Genomic DNA, 16442 nt, shown 5'->3' on the forward strand with positions numbered 1-16442 from the left:
TATGGAGGTCTTGGTGTTCTTACAGAAGAGTCAGTTTTCTGAGATGTCTGCCCTTTATCATTGTCAGTGTTGGATAATCAAATTTAGCTGGGTGGGCCTACTTCTTATCAACACTGTTTTTGTTGCTAAACTAGCCAGCTGATTAAGCCCACACAAAAATAGTCTATAGTCCTATTAATAGACACTTCCATATATGGAACTAATTGTGGTTACTAACATGAGGTCACTACTGGTCAGCTAATAGTTTAAATGATATCACTTGTAACAGTGATAACAGATACCTCCAGTGTTGATACTACAATGTAGCCATGGTGTTACAAGGTGTGCATTAATAGGGACATTCTTGTCAGTAGGTTTACAGAGTATATATGTGTTTATACCATTTTTTTGTCTTGATCAGGTTTATTATATGAAGAAGAAGAGGCCTCATCATGGCAGTGGTGAGAAGGGAGGCTCTAAGAAAGGAAAGTGTGAGGAATGGGATGATGAGAATCATGACTATCGTGTACGTCCTGGTGAAGTATGGACTGATCGTTATGAAATTGATTCCCTGATTGGAAAAGGCTCTTTTGGCCAGGTACAGTGTGTGTGTGTGTGCGTGCGTGCGTGTGTGAGAACTTGGCTATACGGGTACGTACATGTAGATAATCCTGGAGAATTCCTTCTGGCTGAAGCATTTTTGCTTTTGTGGATTGTCTTCAAGTAGCAAGATACTTCACTGTGATCTTAGTATTGTTGCATACCTGGTAGAATTGTTCTTGTATCTTTAGTGGAATGCTCTGCTTTTGAATTCTCAGAAAATTTTAAAGTGGAACCTGCTAATCAGGACACTTTTGCCAGTCCCAAGGTGTCCTTAATATGCAGGTTTCACTGTAATACACGAGGTAACGATAATCAGCATCAAATACATTGCTTTGTGTCCATTGGGTTTTTTGGCCATAGGACAGTGTTGGTCAAAAGGTATACAGTTGAGCGTCTGTATTTTTAGGGTAATCCATTCAACGTTGGAAGTATATTATTAGGAAGACCATGACAAGATTCTTGGTCCTTTTTCTTTACCCCTAATGGTTTGGTGTACAAATTTGGTTATTATCTGTTTTTTACTGTACAGTTGTAGCTACAATGAACTGTCCTTCACATCAGCATAACTGGTCCCAAGTTTCCACCACCACAGCGTGCTGTTACACAATTACTTAATCTCAACCTTGTTATTCAGTCTGTGTGAATCTGATGTAGTTGGGTAACATGATATCATTGATGTACCTGACCACTATACCTTTGAATGGGTTTAGTGGTGCATAGGCTTTTGTTGTGTTGTGTTGGATGTACAAATAGTCATTTCCTACCAGTGTGAATGTGATAATGCGAAAGAGTGGGAGTATATTGAAATGTGTCTGTGCGTGTAGAGTTCACTTCCTCCAGAAATTTACAATGCACATCACTGTTCTTATGGTGGTATATCATATGGGGTGTATTATAACATCTGATTTCTAAGAAAGCAAATGTTTACATTATAGGATATTGTAAACATAGCTGGGTTTTGATTTCACTTTGGTTCCAAACTTGTAAAGGGCAGCATCCATTTCATCACTTTAAATAAAAAGTTTCACTGTTCATAGGGTCCATATGTGTCAAATTTTAATATTGGACTCCAGGGTATAAGCAATCACCCTATTTTACTTTGCTCATGGCCTCCTTTAAAAGATGTTTCCTCTTAAGAAAGAAGTCGATCGTAATAAAGTATTGTGGTAGTACTGCGGAGTTCGCTTTAATTGTTCTTTTTTCTTCTTATTGTTCTTCATGTTCATTATTCAAGGCTCTTTAAGGTTGCGATGGTGTATTGTAACAAGTAGTTTTCATGGTATCAAGTTCATCATCGGGATATAGCGTATCATGTCTATCTGAAGTGATGAATGGTTGCCAATTTTGACAGCTCTTGCCCATATTAGGGCAGTCACTAAGCTATAGAATCAGGGAATCCTACCAGGTGTCAGTATAGACACTTGTGAATAAGTGGAGAATGTCTACAATGTATATTTGACAGGCTTAGTATCCTTTGTACCCTTATTATTGTGTCACTTTATATTAATTGGCAATGAATATTTTGACACATTTTAATAAAGTCAGCTGATTTCCTGCCATGCTGGGATGCTGGTCAAAAGTTTATACAACTGTAATACCCACTGTGTGGTACAGTGGTAGTATGTAGTGCAAAAAGGCAGTTTGTGGTATTTAGAAAAACTACCAGCTGTCACCACTGAACTGTGCAGTTGGGAAGCCTTAGAACAAACAAAAGACGTCTTCCAAGTGCTACCACTGTAGACTTTGTGTCTCCAACAATGTTATTGGAAAAAAAGTTTTTTATCAAAATTTGTTTAGGGAGGTTGTTAGGTTTCATGGTCTTACAAATGTTGTTGTTATCATACCACTTCAAACAATCAGACTAAATTTTGTTAGAAAGCACCTTTGAGGAATTTTAGTGTGAGTTTGTACAGTTTTATGAATTCATGTATGTAGCTATATGTATCCTGTCTTGGTTGATACAGTACAACATTGCATCATTTTAGTTACACTGTGAAAGTATGTTGTATGTATTTATACTTCCTGGTTAGCCAACATGTTGATATTTCAGAGGCTGAAGTAGTAGGCTTAACAAGCAGTATTGAATTAACTGCCACTGTTTAATGCTTGCTCTATTGAATTATTGGGTGTTTAAGCTTGTTCCCCCTTTAGTGGCACTACATGCATACCACTGTTCAACCAATAACGATTTATTAAACTGGTGGTTGCTAAGTGAAGTTTCACTGTAGCATTGTATTGTGTATGTGCTTGTTGACCTGTATACACAATGTCATGATACTGTTGAGCTCTAAATTATGGAAACAATAGGGAATCTTGCGCACTTCCTAAGCCTCCCTTGACAGGATAACCACATACCTTTTATATAGGACAGTAGAACCTCTTTATAATGGACAGTCTGTGACTATTATGACTATGAGTCTTTAGGGAAAATGGACTAATTGAAACTGGTAGTACAGAGGTTTTGGCCTTGGTGCAAAGCTTTCCTAGTTTATATGCAGTGCAGCCTCTATAATATGCGGATGCCTTGGGGATCGATGCCTTGGGGCTATGACAATGCATCCTGGTTATAAATTATTTGTGTATTGAATTTGTGTATATACTAAATTGTTGCTTTGGGACCTGTGAGTTTCTGATGTTTAGTGTTTTGTACAGTATTTGTGTAGCAGACACGGTATATTTATTATTGTATTTCTCTATTTCAGGTGGTGAAAGCATATGATATGCATGAGAAAGAATGGGTAGCTATTAAGATTGTGAAGAATCGGAAGGCATTCTACAACCAGGCACTCATTGAAATCAGACTACTGGAGCTGTTGAACAAACACGACCCTGAGAACAAGTGTTACATCGGTATGTACTTTTGTGTGTTACTGTGTTGAGGTGTGTGTAAACTCTAGTGTGTAAGTTCATGTGTAAATTATATGTGTTCTAGAGTTGTTAATGCTACAAACAGAAGTGCAGTCACTGTATTCTAATTAAAGCCCACCACTATACAATTACTGCAAAGTTGCTGTTGTGTGTGTGTGTGTTTGCACAATACACCAGTGTCTGTAGTGCATATACATTGATACCTATAATGACTTAGTACATTGGTAGGCAGTTCAATTATATGTGTTGGTATTAGCACATATATAGCCATGAGGTCACATGTGTATTCAAGGTGTGATCTGCCAGTATAGAACTTCTCATCATCTAATATCACATGTTTATTCTTTAAGGTCATGCAATTATCTGTCCTTGTAACAATGTTCATGTGACTGCTTGTACTGTCTAGTGCATGATGTGTTACTTTTGACTGTTATGTGATAACTCTATGCACTCTTCAACCTCATCAGTGTTATAGATTACTGAGCTAAAGTTTGCATTGTTGGAGCCTTGGAGGTCACCACAGTACCTATGCTATTGCTGAATTTTCTATTTTGCTTGTACAGTAGCTAGAACAGAAGCTATTAAATAACTTGCAGATCTGTCAATCTGTTTTTAAGTGTCTTTAAGTCATTCCACAATATTCACTACTCAGTATCTAGTGTGGATTCTAGATAACTTGTTTAAAATCCAAGTTGCCACATGTAAAACTACCAATGACTAACAGGAGATATATTGCATTCTTTCTGCCTAAATGAACAGCATACTGTACCTGGACTTAGTCCTTAGAAGCTTAGTTTGGTGTGTGTACATGTGTGCGTGCGCGCAAGCATGTGTGTGCTTTAGCTTGGTGTGTGTACGTGCTGGTGTTGGCCGTAGTCGCAGAATATAGAAACATTATGACATACATAAAAAGCTGTGCAGTCAATGGTTCCATAGACAAGTGGAAAGTATCCTATGGCTTCCTTTTAAAGTTAACTTTGTAAAGGTATCCAAGCAAATCTGTGAATGCTGGTCTTGTCAGGGTTTTTTCCCTTTCTTTTACTAGCCATGCTGGATAAACAGACGTTGTTTACTAGCAAATCCCTGAGCCAGTGGCTGCAATTTAAGGCAATGTTGGTAGATATAACAACATGCTAGCCTCACACCACACTGGTTAACTATCACTGTTAGTGTATAAATATTTTATCTTCTAGTTTACATTAGGATTACTTGTTGCTGCTGGAAACCAGGAAGATGGAAATGAGCAAATAATTCCTTGTACTTTGTTTACACAGTAACGTTAGTTTTCAAAGCTGTGTAAACCAATCCAACATTTATGCAGTTTTGCAACACATACTAGAGCAAGATATATCTTAATAGAGCAAGATATATCTTAATAGAACGGTCGCTCTGGAACATGTAGCTAGTTACTTCTTTTGGAGGTCAGGTGTATTACCTTGACTTTGTAATGTAAAGATTTTCTGCATGTTTCATTGTTAAATATTTCCATTGCAAGACTCTGTAGTCATACTTGTACTAAGTACTGGATGTTGATTTACTTATCAGTTTTGGGTGACTTTATAGTCTCTTGTAGTCTAGTTTGTACACAACCGCATTAGATATATGTGTGTGTGTACTGCAAGTATTGTCATGACAGTATAGCAGGTAATTTTCGAAGGGTTTTTATTTTCAGATATTTCGAAGAGGCCCTTCTATTTGAAAATATATTTCCCATGTGTATAAACTCCCACAATCAAAGTAACGATCCGACTTTCAGTGATTCGCTTGTGTATTCCTCCAACTTTAACTCAGCACTACTGATGATAATGGGTAAATTATATCAATACTGTTGCCAATAACCAGAAAAAACAGAATGGGAATTGATGCCGTTCTATGGTAGCTAGCTAGCTGGATAGTTACAATCAAGCGCTATCGAGCCAGTGAATTAACTCCACTCGAGACTCCCCTAGTCTTCTCTCTGGTGGCATGGGAATTATTCCATCAGTAAGTCAGTTTTTGGCAAACTGGGCATTTACGTACCTTCATTATTTGTGATACGAATTTCCGTTAATTTGAAATCCACCCGGACTTTGAAATATGCACTCTTCGAAATTCAAATCCTTCAAAATTCAGATTTTGCTTCTTGTGCAAAATTCTGCTTCGAAAATATCCCGCTAACATGGGGATAGATTCACCTGTGAACAAAAGCCAAATTTGTAATTCTATATAACGCCCAGTACAAAGTACACCGTCCAATGCTGAATTCTAGATTGCGTTTTTAAAAAAGATATTGCCGTGGAGTGATCGCAGGAGATCCAGAGGCTACTTTATAAACAACAAGATTACAAATATCATGAACCATAATAGTGGGTTCATAGTAGGCATCGCCCATGTTTTTTTTTGCAAAAACTCTAATAGAACACATGCCTAAAACCCACCTTGGAAAGCATCCTCCAACTCAAAACCACCCTCTAGTGGTTATTTGCAATGAGTATAGGTCCACTAGTAAGTATCAAGTGATAAGGAAACTGTATGTGTATTTGGGACAAAACTGAAATTTGCCATTTTGTTCATATTATTATTCATAATATTATTTTGTTTCACTCATGTACAGCAAAACTTATCCACTTTTTCGTGCTAAAAACTATATAGCTATGCTTACCAAGTCCTTCCTCATGTCCATGACCTATTTTTAATTTTGTTTTCGGATGGAAACAGCCCAAACCAGGCCGTTTCTTCCTGCCAAAACACCATTACTCATGAGAAGCCATACAAGATCATGCTCAAGTTAGGTTTTGGTGTGCACTGCTTGTGGCTAATAAAATCTGTCTTTATTAAACTCAGTATAGGTTAGGAAGCTTAATCTGTGCTGAAGACTTTGGTTTTTTCGCTCCGTGATTATTGTACGTGGGCGGGTTATCCAGATTAAATACTCTAATAGAGCAGTCACGTAAATACTCTCATAATGCAGTCAAGTGTATAACAACAATCCTTGCATTGACTTTGACAGCTATTAACCCTTAAACGTGCACGCAGGTTTTGAGAAATGCGTATTTACCAAAATTGGTTTTATATTGAAAGTGGTGAGAGTTTGCTAAACTGAATTAGCCTAACACCTTATATAAACAGAAAGTTTATTCAATAGGCTATCAGGGGAAGTTTAAATAACCACTGTAACAACAGGCACTCACTTGTTATGAAGCGATGAAGAACAGCGTCTTGACTTTTCGCGATTTCGTATTCCTTCCGGTGGCAGCCATATTTGTAATTGGCTGAGTCACGTGACCCATATATGGCCTGAGGCATAATTGAAAGGCGAATCGATCGGCGTTTATTGCAGAACAATAGAATGAACTGGGAAGGAGATACGAGTCTTTTTCCAAATGTATGTAAACAGTTTTACGTGTTCATTTCGTAAAAAGTTAGTTTCATGGCGAGTTTTGGCCCTGTGTTTCAGTGTAGGGTAAAACCCTACATATCATTTCATTCGCTATTACATCACGAATTAAATGATGGCAGTTGCGTAGCCATAGGGACAATGGTTCGGAAGTTACAGCGCTTTGTTTACTGCCATGCGTGAGGGCCACTATAATGGCCTCTGCGTGTTTAAGGGTTAAAGGCACCAGTAATGTGAATTCTAGCTCATATTAGGAAACTCTCAGTCTGTATGCACATTGCAATTTGATCAGTTTCATGTGTGTTCTGGAACATTGGCGGCATTACTATGCAGAATGCAAATTACACTATTCACAACAGTCTTCATTATCAAGAAAAGAAATCCATAATCCATTATAATGGATTAATAAAAAGTACACAAACTAGATGAATAAAAAATTGGAAATTTTAAAATAGGAATAGGATCGCTGAAAAAAGCCACAAAACAAGAAGGGATCGCTGGGGTGGTAATGTAAACCACAAATCCCTATTTTGACTCATTTCAAAATGACAGAGCATGTAACTAAAGGTTTATGACAGAGAGTCAAAATAGGGATTTAAACTGCTGCATGACAGCTCCATCCTTCGCCTAGCTTGTTAATGGAATGATATTCCGCCATCAGTGTTGCCAATAATACTTTCATTACCACACCACTGATGTACCAGCACTTAACTACCAGTGGCCTATACTATATTGCCTTGATTTGGGATCACAATGTTGATTGTACTAGCCTTCACCACCTTGTCGTGCATAACTGTGTGACTGAGTCACCTTCAGAGACATCTCACATGTACAACATAAATAAATCAATTAATACCACTATAGCTCGCTTGTTTGTTTTTTTCGTTTGTTTGTTTTTTATGTAAGCTGCATTCTAGTTGATTTAGTGATGTGATTTTCTGATATCAGTTAAACTCCCTTGCCTATGTATGCATGCATATCATTTTCACCAGCACTTGCTATGAGTGCTGGCTATGGCACTGGTTATAGATGTCCTATGAGTAGGTTGTCACATTGGTATATGTACTTGGTTGTATCTGCCCCGGTCCTAGTGGTAATAATAATAATAATGCCTGTTCTAGTGCATACATATAAATGGGATTATTAGTTGTATCATGTGACCCTAGTAAATTCTGTATTCATATTTCATGGCGTGCACATGCATGTTCATTTTGTGAACACTCACTATACAACTCTGTGTGTGGTGTTTGGGGATCAGCGACTCAGCTATATTTGTGATTATATATAATATATTGTAACATCTTATACAGTTCCGTTTTAAGTTATACAGTGGAACCTGTCTAAAGCGGTCACCTTCGGGCCAGAAATATTTGGCCTTTATAGAGAGGTGGCTGCCTAACTCAATATCCTCCATAAAGCAGCCATAGGCCATAAACCAAGGTTTGGCCTTTATACAAAGGTTCCAGGGACTTATAAACTCAGGTTTAGTTGCATAAAAATACATTTAGCTATACTCCAGTATACCGCCTACTTACACAGCAGACAAATTAGCAGAAAAGAGCCTGAAGCTATTCTGAGTTTGGAGACAGCAATTGAGCTGATTATGATTCCTAGCTACAAAGTCTGTGAAGTAAAAACAGGGACTTCCTTAAAGACGGTGAACTGTTAATGTTAAATACACAATTACAAATCCAGGAATCAAGATCGTGAGGTGAGCTTTAATTAGAATCACAAAGCCATGGAGTGGCCACAAGCTTTTCTATACTGTGAGTTTTTAACTTTTCCATATTACAGAAGTATGAAGTAGTGCAGCTAGTTTACTCACTGTAATGGCTATAGCTGGCTGCTTTGTGAGAGGCCTTTTGTGTAGTGAAGTGCTGTTTGGGATTGCTAAAGCTGGCTGTTATGCGTGTTATAGAGGTGACCACTTAATGCAAACTATTTCTGTATAAACTGATTGGGAATAGGTCGGGACTGTAGTCACGTGGCTGTTATGTTGAGGTGACCGCCCAACTCAGGTGACCGTTAAGGGAGGTTCCACTGTAGAACTATTGTCCCATCGTATCTTGTGTTGTATATTGTACATTGAACTATTTTCAGTTTTAAAGCGTATCCATATTCCACTGTAATAACAATGACTGTGTGTCTATAAATTGTGTCTATCTGAAGTTGTGTCAGACCTGTGCATAAATTTGTTCACAATACAAGCAGTTGTACTTGTGGTTTCTTTGATTGTACCTATTACTACTACTTGTGTACACTATTACACTTTGGTATGTATATGTAGGATATTATAATATGTGCTATTTTTCACTCTTCTAGTTCGTTTGAAGACCACCTTCATGTTCCGTAATCACTTATGTTTGGTGTTTGAACTACTCTCCTACAACCTCTATGAGCTGCTGAGGAACACTAACTTCCGTGGTGTGTCACTGAACCTGACACGCAAGTTTGCTCAGCAGCTGTGCACCGCCCTGCTCTACCTGTCCACACCAGAGATCAACATCATCCATTGTGACCTCAAACCAGAGAACATCCTGTTGTGTAACCCTAAAAGAAGTGCTGTAAGGATTGTGGACTTTGGGAGCTCGTGTCAACTTGGACAAAGAGTGAGTATAAGATATTGCACGTTTGTTTAATGAATCAATAAATTCCTAACAGCCAATCGTTAAACATACTGACATACGGGGTTAGAAATTTTGTCCTGAAAATTTTTCTGTATGCATGGATAGCTGAGCCCTTTCATTTAGGCCACCAATTGTAGATTCCTTGTTTCCTGGCGCCCACCCACATGGTAATTTTAGAGCCGCATTTAAATTTATTATTGCATTTGATAGTCACATGACCTAAATATTAATACTGGCAGGGAGTTCAATTTGTGTTGGTGTCATTGGGATGAAGACTAGGTTATTGGATAGGTGGACTCTAATGTGAGTGTCTGATGTTATTTAGTGCATGGCATCCAGCAGTGAATCTCTTCAAGTAGCCATTGGTAAACTTAAGATGCGCATCAACGCGAGTCCCGCTCTCAATCTGTTATTAATGTGTGATACATTTAGAAATTTGTACTGTTGGAAGTAGATGGTACAGAGTGAGGCTAGTAAGTACAGTACTAGCATGTGTCACCACAAGCATGACAAACCCAGCAGCTCTATACGTAAATTCCTTTCTGACTGCTCAGGAAACACTGCAACTTCAAATCTGACCTTCTAGAGATTTGAATCTTAGTCAAATCACAACTAACCTTTAAGCTAGCTCTCCTGAATCTGAGAGGGAAAAAAGCAATTTGGAGTTAATGGGTTCTCTTTAATATCCTTAATATTAAATAATAGATTTTAACAATTAATAAATAAGCCATGGAAAATAGAAAGGGTCCTTAGGGTGACTTCCAATAAAATTCCAATTATTCAGTAATTAAATACTATGATGGGTGTTCTATCTAATTGTTATAGTTTTGATATTTTATGTCATGTGTAAAGGCTGTGAACAGCACTGTATAAATTAGAACAGTGTGCATCAATTAGAATGTCACAATTATTTAAAATATGTAATTATCCATCCCTGTAATTTTTAAAAACTATATTGATGTATTAGCAATATACCAAGAGAAAAAATTTCTACTACAATGGATAGAACATGAGTAATGACATATTTCGTAACAATGAAAATTTTACACTTGTTCAGATAATTAGGGATATTGTAAATTCCCACTTTTCTCCCTAAGGTCCCTTTCTATTTTCCATGGTTCATTAATAATAGCTGCCCGTCCGCACGGTAATTTTTGTCTGACTAGTATGGGAAACAAGGAATTTACAATTGTTGGCCTGTGTAAATACTCTAATAGAACGATCATTTCTAATTTCGGATAACTGAGGTCTACTGTACTTACAAAAGGTAGGGAGGGTGCTCCTCCACCAGCACACAGGCACTTACAACAACAATGTAGTGGAGGTGTGTTATCATTAGGGCTGGGACGAAGCTTGAAATTTATATTCGAACATTCGCTAATAAAATATTCGAATATTCAAAGCTTCGGTGTTGGTAGGTTTTCTTGTATTTATGCTTAAGTTTTATCTTTTTAATCCTATTTAGTAAGTTTGTAAGCATTTGGATAATGCATAGCAGCAGTTTTGAATGACGCGATCGAGCGATTGCAAATGGGCGTGTCCGCTATACTGCAATCATGCATAGTTAAATGCCAACTAATAGCTTTAAGGACGTTTACCATGCATTATCTATCACTTTATAAGGCATTAAAGGCTTCTGCTACGGTAGAAAGATAAATTTTCATTGGCTTAAAAATGGGCGTGGCAGGTGACATCGATCGCGCAAGACGAACATTGATCGTGCAAGGTGAATAAGCTGCTGCAATAAAGAACAGAATGTTTATTCGTAATTCTTTTTGTAGGTTATGAGTGCATTACGAAGCTACGAAGGATAGTTTTATAATTCGAAGTTTGCTTAACCTTTGAACCTACCGAACAATCGAAGCTTCGTCCCAGCCCTAGTTACCATACATTATTAGTTGACCGCTAGTGTATGCGTGGTTGGTAGTATCCATTGAAGGTATCTGTAAATCATCCTCATCAGTTGTTATTAATCTACCTTGTCACCAGTTTCAGGATTATCGTTGTAGATGTCCTCACAAGATGATCACAATGTACCCTGCTGTGACCATTAGTGATCCAGTAATATCCTGGCCTGTCATGACTCTCTGGGTTCTTAGCTATGACTCTCTGGGTTCTTAGCTTGTAAGCTACATATAATTATGTGCAAGTGACTACAGGGCTAAAACTATACCTTGGTTGATTTCCAATCCACAATGAACCTTTCGAACCACTGTAGACTAAAGCTATGGCTGTATGATATTACCTCAGCTAGAGAGGAGACAACATTGACTATAACTACTATTGTTGCACATCCATTTAAAAGTTTTCTTTCATGCATGTGTAGTTTAGATATAAAAGATTTAAATTGCATACTATGTAACTGCAAGTAAGCATTTCTATGAATGTTATTTCTAGTCTCTGATATTAGTTAAATGACACAAATGAAGTTAGCATGTATCTTGTACTATACTCTCAAACAGATTGTACAAACAACATCACTGTATAAAATTTGAGGTGCGTAGTTTTTACAGATGAACAAAATGTGTGGAGATTTCTGTTTTTCTCATCTACACACTGTACACAGGCTACTATCTACGAAACAGTATAGAATTACAAATTTCAATTTGGAAGATGACAATTTGGGAAAAGTTAAAAGCCCACCAACCTCAAAATTTAAGCCAGTTGGAATTTGTGTATACTCATGGTATCAATTTACATCTAGTTTCCTCAAATACTGGAAAACCTCTCTTATAAAAATTTTGGCTGACAGAATGAATGACCATTGGTTGGGCGTGGATACCATTCTTGTGGGTGGAAAATGGAACAGAAAAACAGAACTGAGTAGTAATTGCAAAACAAAAGTGTACTGCACATTAGAAGCCTTTGTGTACTTGCTTTCCTCTCTAACAATGTTGGTAGTTTATTACTTTGTTACACTGATCTTCACTATGTAACTGGTGATGGCTACTGATCAGTGTAGCAGGTATCGCTTTAAGTCTACATTCTACCCTGTGAAAATATCTATGATAACAGTAACTCATAAGTGCCACAAAAGCATGTCTTAAGTTGAAGTTTTATTAAAGAAATGACAACGATCTTGTTTACTTGTACTGTATCATAAACAAATGCATGTGACATGCATACCGTTGGGGCTACAGAAATGATAAAGATTTTCAAACTCTCCATGAGCAGGCAAATAAGATGATATATAGATTTAAATAAATTTAATCTTCCTTCTCTGAGTAATGGTTAAATTTGCAACGTGCTTAATTTTATGATATTTTTTTTCTCAAAACACAATGTGACTGTGCATTGTACATACTATTTTATAATAGCTGATCAAGATTTTTTTTCACGGTCTGGTCTATCCCTTCCACAGATGTTTCACTACATTCAAAGCCGGTTCTACCGATCACCTGAAGTATTGCTGGGGATCCCGTATGACCTGGCCATTGATATGTGGAGCCTGGGCTGTATCCTTGTGGAGATGCATACTGGAGAACCATTGTTTAGTGGCAAGGATGAGGTGTGTATGTCTGTGTGTGTGTTTACATGTGTGCGTGAGTGAGGACATGCGTATATATACATGTGGTGTGTCTGTGTCTGTGTAGACTGGGTAGACTGGTTGCCTAGTGCCAACTGGGAAAGCAGCCCACCCAGCTGCAACATCAATGGGTACCTGGTGTAAACTGGGGAAGCAAATGCTCGTCTCATATAGCAGTTGAAGGTCTATAGTATGTTCATGTTGAGCTGAATCCTGAAAAACAGCTAAAAATTAAAAGTGGACTTTTTCTCAACAGAGTTAACATTTCAGCCAACCAGATGATTATTGGTAACAGCAAAGGTGTCAACAACAGACATGTACGGTTTGGCTCCATTACAAGTTCGAGAAAGGGCTGTAATGGACGCTGTACTTATATGGCTTCCCCATAGGAAATGTATTGTGAAAATTTTGATTGGCCGTAAATATTATGTCAAACATTTGAACAAAAAGATTTCAAAATATTTTTAGCGGATCAAGCAGTACTACAAATGAGCCAAGTTTCAAGATCATGTGTAATTGCATCCATGAGTTATTAAATGTTTTTGAGGATTCAGCTCAACGTGAACGTACTATAGGTGGGACTTTGGGTGCTCACACCTTCAACTGTGAGACATGGTACAGCCTCATGCGGGTTACTAGTCCTGCCCCAGGAGGGAATGCCTGCGCTGACTCATAGCACCTGAGTAGTGCACAGGTGCCCCAGTGCTGGCCACTGGGCAGTGTGACCGCTTAGCGACAGCTGAAGGCTTTGTGTGTGTGTGTGTGTGTGTGTGTGTGTGTGTGTGTGTGTGTGTGTGTGTGTGTGTGTGTGTGTGTGTGTGTGTGTGTGTGTGTGTGTGTGTACTCAATGTACTATGCATGTACCATCTTGTGCGTCGACATACAATTTTTCATGTTAACATACTATATTTCAACAGGTTGATCAAGTGTTCAAGATCATTGAGGTTCTGGGGATGCCCCCAGATCATATCATCACTAAAGCTTCACGGGCTGAGAAGTTCTTTGAGAGAACAACAATGGGTACCTGGGTACTGAGAAGACCTCGTGATGGAAGAAAGGTAAAATTAACAACTACATGTAGACATTTTAAATATCATCAAGTTGTCCTTAGGTTCAGAGGTTCAGTCTTTGAGCCATTTGAACAGTAGACCTTTGGTCAGTTAGTAGAAAGTACCGTATAATGGGTTATTTTTGAATGAGTTTAAAAATTTTCGAATTATTCGAAGAACACGGCTTCTACAAAAATTTACCTCTTCGAATTTAAAGCTGCCTTGTGCCAGGTCGGCCAAATTCTGTCCATTATTAAACAGAACTCCACACCTTATCATCCCAGACAGAAGAAATACAGAACGAATACATGATACTTCTTTCCGTACCTAGCAGGCCAACACCTTTGCTTTTGTTGATGCTGCAACGGCCACGCCTGCAGCAAATCGACAATGAAGATTATTTGTTTCCCATTGGCAAAACCACCTTTCCCATAGTGGAGCAGTCCCAATACAATAACACCTAATGAATGTCTCAATTTCTATTATATCGCTACGCGTGGTCACCGTCTTCACTTAATTTAATGCTCACTTACAAAAATAATTTTAGTGGTGCTAAGCATGACGATAGAGCATTCGAAAATTATACTTTCAAAATTTATTTTAGCTGCTCTCCCCTTCGAAATTAACCCGTTATACGGTATCACAATGTAGCCATGTTTTAGTAAAACTGCAAACCATTAGTGAATTATAACTTGAGCTAATAATAGAAAAAATGTGTGATTGTTTACGGCATATCTTTTTTGTGTTGACAGGACCATTATCGGAAGCCAGGCAGTCGTCCTCTACATGACATATTAGGGGTAGACACTGGTGGTCCAGGGGGCATTCGTCTTGGTGATGCAGGCCACACAACTACCGATTACAACAAGTTCAAAGACCTCATCCTACGAATGCTCAACTATGACCCACAAGTCCGGATCAAGCCTTATGACGCCCTACAGCATCCATTCTTCCGTCGATCAGATGGTGCAGCTCGCCACCACTCCTCAACAACAACCAATGGAATTGCTTCATCCGCGTCAATGACTAACTCAACAGCCGTTTCCATGGGGGGAGTTTCCAGTGATGGTGTATTGTACTCCTCTTCAATGTCACAACCAATGGTGGGAAGCCTACCCTCAGGATCAGGGAGTATACCCAATGAGGCTGGTCTCTTTATGGAGGGAGCTGCTCCCTCTCAACAAATGTATCATCACCCTTCAAGGACGTTTAACAACCCAGTTAGCTTACAACTGTCAGCCCAATCGTCGGCTCCCCCTCAGCATTTAGTGTCACTGCATGAACAGCTACCAGATCACCTGAGCTCTAGTAACATGTCCATCGACACTGTTCCTAACAACCAGACATCACTACGAAGGCTGTCTGCAATGGATCAAATAGATACTTCCTCGTTAGGTAAGATGGTTTGTGTTTGTGTTAAATGTTATTACTTTATTTGTTTGCAGCAATGATGGAGTGTGGAAGTCCCCAGGGGGTCTACCTTAACACCAGATCACATTCACACCAACACATGACAGTTGCAGCTGCTACACACTCACAACAAGTTGCTGCGACTATGCAATATGTCAGCCCATCCACTTATTCTCAACATCATCATCATCAACAGCAGCAGAGAAGTGGCAAGCCGGGAAGTCTACCAGTTTCATCATATATGGATGACACCATTCAATATGGACTTGAAACATCTTCTGTGGCGTTGTCTCCACTCTCACCACCAAGCATGCAGTTTGATCCTGCAGCAAATCATCACAGAACTTTACCTGGAGGCGTTGTTTATGCTCGCTCGTATAGTTCTCCCCAGGGGGAGACTGTGCATTCACATGGAAGAGCAGTGCCACAGTTCTATGGCACTAATTCAGCACTGTTTCCACATGAAAATGGACTACCACCTTCAAAACAGTTCAACTTTCAACTCTCAGATCGGAACAATAATCCATACCACCATCATCACCATCAAACTGGAACAGGAACTGGAAATAACTCCAATCCAGATTCCTGTACGCATTCACCGATGATGCAAGGTGTTGTGGTACAAAACTGATCCTTCACCATTGTGTCATTTGTGTACATTATTTATTACTCTTATTACTACTTGTATTTTATATTACCATATCATGCATCGTGTGTGTAACTTTATTACTTGTGTGTCACTATAATACCAATAACAAAAAATGTTACTTGGTGTCTATTTGCATGTCAGGGTGTGCATGGTGTTCAAGTGTTTTCCATATATATTTTCCAAGATCTGTTCTGATAGATATATTAAAAGGTGAATACAAATGAGAGGTTCAGTTTCCCATCAGAAAGGGTCCACAGACACTCACTGTGAGTTAATGATTCCAATTATGACCAAATTCAGTTAGTAGCTAAGTATGATCAATCGTCAAGGATGAAATTTAAAACCCACAATCAAT

At 38.5% G+C, this 16442-nt stretch overlaps 1 protein-coding gene across 4 annotated transcripts in view; it reads left to right on the forward strand.

Moving 5' to 3' along the window:
- The window catches only part of LOC136269230 (dual specificity tyrosine-phosphorylation-regulated kinase 1B-like), an 18146-nt gene extending 1941 nt beyond the window's left edge, over positions 1-16205 (forward strand). For all 4 annotated transcript variants that reach the window (XM_066064753.1, XM_066064743.1, XM_066064763.1 and 1 more), the window contains exons 3-9: positions 401-577; positions 3285-3432; positions 9149-9435; positions 12815-12961; positions 13897-14037; positions 14781-15423; positions 15474-16205. In XM_066064753.1, coding sequence (XP_065920825.1) covers positions 401-577; positions 3285-3432; positions 9149-9435; positions 12815-12961; positions 13897-14037; positions 14781-15423; positions 15474-16069 — 2139 coding nt within the window. In that variant the 3' untranslated portion in view covers positions 16070-16205. The remainder of the gene's footprint in view (positions 1-400; positions 578-3284; positions 3433-9148; positions 9436-12814; positions 12962-13896; positions 14038-14780; positions 15424-15473) is intronic.
- Positions 16206-16442: the final 237 nt, after the last annotated feature.

Source organism: Dysidea avara, chromosome 1 (assembly GCF_963678975.1).
Source record: "Dysidea avara chromosome 1, odDysAvar1.4, whole genome shotgun sequence".
NCBI lineage: Eukaryota > Metazoa > Porifera > Demospongiae > Dictyoceratida > Dysideidae > Dysidea > Dysidea avara.